We start from the raw sequence: 2377 nt of genomic DNA on the forward strand, positions 1-2377 counted from the left end.
GAATCCAAAAACTTTAACATCACGTGTAATCAAAGGATTAAAATTTTATTTAAAATAAATGGTCAAATTTCCGAGCACTATCTTATTAATAAATTCGGTTTGCACTATGCACTTTTTTGCAAATTGCGACGTGGGTTCTGGGCAAAGATACTGTGGATGGCGTAGCTGAAGTGATGTGCACACGAAATTTTATATACTTTTGACATGCGGAAGCACCTCTTCTCCGGCAACACAGAAAGGAGAATTCTACTTAGTAAGAGTTATAATCCCTAACCGCGGCCGAAGGCAGAAGCAAGTGCAACATGTGGTGGACCTAACAAAGTGCATGTCTTCAATGGCTTGGAAGAAGCTGTTATTTCATTAACTGGATTGGGAACCAGTTCTTAAGGCATAGGCAACCAGAAGCAGACATATACTATGCCCGACAGCTCCGCATATCTTGGGAAATCATTCCCATAGCGCGCTCTTATAGCCCTGCCAGATAGAGCACGTTACGTGCGTTCCGCTCAAGGATGAAACTGACAGTTGAGTAGACTGTGTGTGTTTGCATAGAGAGCGCCAGATTGGCAACCCTTGCGTTGGCGGAACCCACGAACGTTGGCCAACACTCAACTTTTGACGCAAGTAAGTCCGTCAACGTTCACATTTGCCATTTCAGTATCATTCGGGCCATTTTCTTTTAATTTTTCGTTTGCTCAATAAAATTCCTTAAAAACAAGGAAAACATAATTTGGAAATATTTAATGGAGTATAAATTAATAGAAGCGGTGCAAATGCACCCTTGCTTATATGATAAAAGCAGTGTGGCTTATAGAAACCGGTTGGCGAAAGAAAAAGCGTGGAATTATGTGGCGGGCGCTATAGGTTGCAGTGGTAAGTGGTGATTGAATAATCTTGTGAGTGTTTTCCAATGTTTTTAAAAATTAATCCGCAGTGGAACAGTGTCAGAGTCGGTGGAGGTCACTTCGCGACCGATTTGTAAAGGACGAAAGCGGAAGAAAGGCGCCTTCTGGGAGTGCTGCAAATGACATGGTCAGTAGTGGATGGAAATATTACGAGGCACTGGCATTCCTGCAACGGCACGTGTCACCACGCAAGTAATTTATGCAACCATTGCTATCATTGAATCCACTGTAGTCAGATTTATCGTGAAATCTTCAAAAAGCTATCACTGAATCACTGAACGGATACATATGTATGTACATACTTACATAGCTACGAACGTAGCATATTCTTTAAAGAATACGTTCCAAGGAATTGATATTCAGTGATTACATTTTCGTAGTTTCACAAAAATCGGACTGCGATGGTTACAGTGATAGTCCCGAATACCTAATAGAGTATTACGGAGTTACACCGCATGATCGCCTTAAATAATAGACATATTTTGGAATTTTAAACATTTTTTAGAAAAAAAATTTAATTCTAGCTGTCGCTAACTGTGTTGTAACACCTTAAATAGTCTTCATGTGACTACAAGGTTTTGTTTGTACATATATTATTTAAGGACATTTGACAACGCAACGTTTGGTACCACCATAGATCGTGAAAAATGCACACCGCAGCCTGAGCATTCCATTAATGTATATGAGTCGCAACCTCTTTTCGAATATTGCGAGAATGAGGAGCCCGTATTTGAGCAGACGCAGCAGACAGGGCTAACTACAGTGGTTCACCAATCACCGCCAACGTCTCTTGTTGACTTCCAACCCGAAAAAGAGCCAATTGTGACCACTTCTAGAGCATTGAATCGGAAAAAAGATGAAGAGCGATTGGCCACTATGTGGAGCCGTAAGCGACTGGCTAAAAAAATCAGAAGCTGCTCCACAACCAGTTAGCCGTAACTCCGATTTCTTAAATGTTCTAGACAGCTATCTTCTGAAATATGAAGAAAATGTTCAAGACAGAATGAAAATTGAAATACTGAATTTTGTTTTTAATGGCGGGCAATTTGTTGTCATGTAAAAACCTTATTTTACTTTTATTTCAATTAATTTATTTAATCATTTTAATTGAATTTGTTTTTAATGGAATACAATTTGTTGTCTTTATTTAATTTTTTATTTTAATTCTTTTTTTACATAAACTGAATAGAAAGTACAAAATGAATGTTATGAAATGAACTGATTTAAAAATTCAAAATAATTTAGTGTTATACGTTTTGTATATACAGTGGTGGAAGAAATAATAGAAACTTTTTATTTTGACCAGTTTTGGCTATATTACTTTTGTTTATTTAATGTTTAATATTTTTTATAAAAGCCTAGCGCATTATATAACACACACCATATAAATCCACATTTCAAACTTTGTATAAAAATTATAAAAGTTCGACAAATTTTACCAAAATTCTAAATAAAAAGTTTGAAATTTTTGG

General features: G+C 36.9%; 1 protein-coding gene across 1 annotated transcript; it reads left to right on the plus strand.

Moving 5' to 3' along the window:
• The first annotated feature begins 291 nt into the window (after positions 1 to 291).
• LOC108360618 (uncharacterized) lies at positions 292 to 1962 on the plus strand. Its single transcript, XM_017612985.1, has 3 exons — positions 292 to 873; positions 935 to 1097; positions 1508 to 1962. The coding sequence occupies exons 1-3, from the start codon at positions 744 to 746 to the stop codon at positions 1836 to 1838; spliced, it is 624 nt and encodes a 207-aa protein (XP_017468474.1). The 5' UTR covers positions 292 to 743; the 3' UTR covers positions 1839 to 1962.
• The last annotated feature ends 415 nt before the right edge of the window (positions 1963 to 2377 follow it).

This window comes from Rhagoletis zephyria, unplaced genomic scaffold, assembly GCF_001687245.7.
Source record: "Rhagoletis zephyria isolate East Lansing unplaced genomic scaffold, Rhagoletis_zephyria_1.1 Rzeph_scaffold_00594, whole genome shotgun sequence".
NCBI classification, from domain to species: domain Eukaryota; kingdom Metazoa; phylum Arthropoda; class Insecta; order Diptera; family Tephritidae; genus Rhagoletis; species Rhagoletis zephyria.

What these genes read in the sequence shown, in the direction of transcription:
- LOC108360618 (XM_017612985.1), top strand. Translation starts at nt 744, where the DNA reads ATGGAGTATAAATTAATAGAAGCGGTGCAAATGCACCCTTGCTTATAT. An exon ending in GGGCGCTATAGGTTGCAGTG is followed by an intron (nt 874 to 934) that starts GTAAGTGGTGAT and finishes ATTAATCCGCAG; the next exon opens with TGGAACAGTGTCAGAGTCGG. An exon ending in CGGCACGTGTCACCACGCAA is followed by an intron (nt 1,098 to 1,507) that starts GTAATTTATGCA and finishes ATATTATTTAAG; the next exon opens with GACATTTGACAACGCAACGT.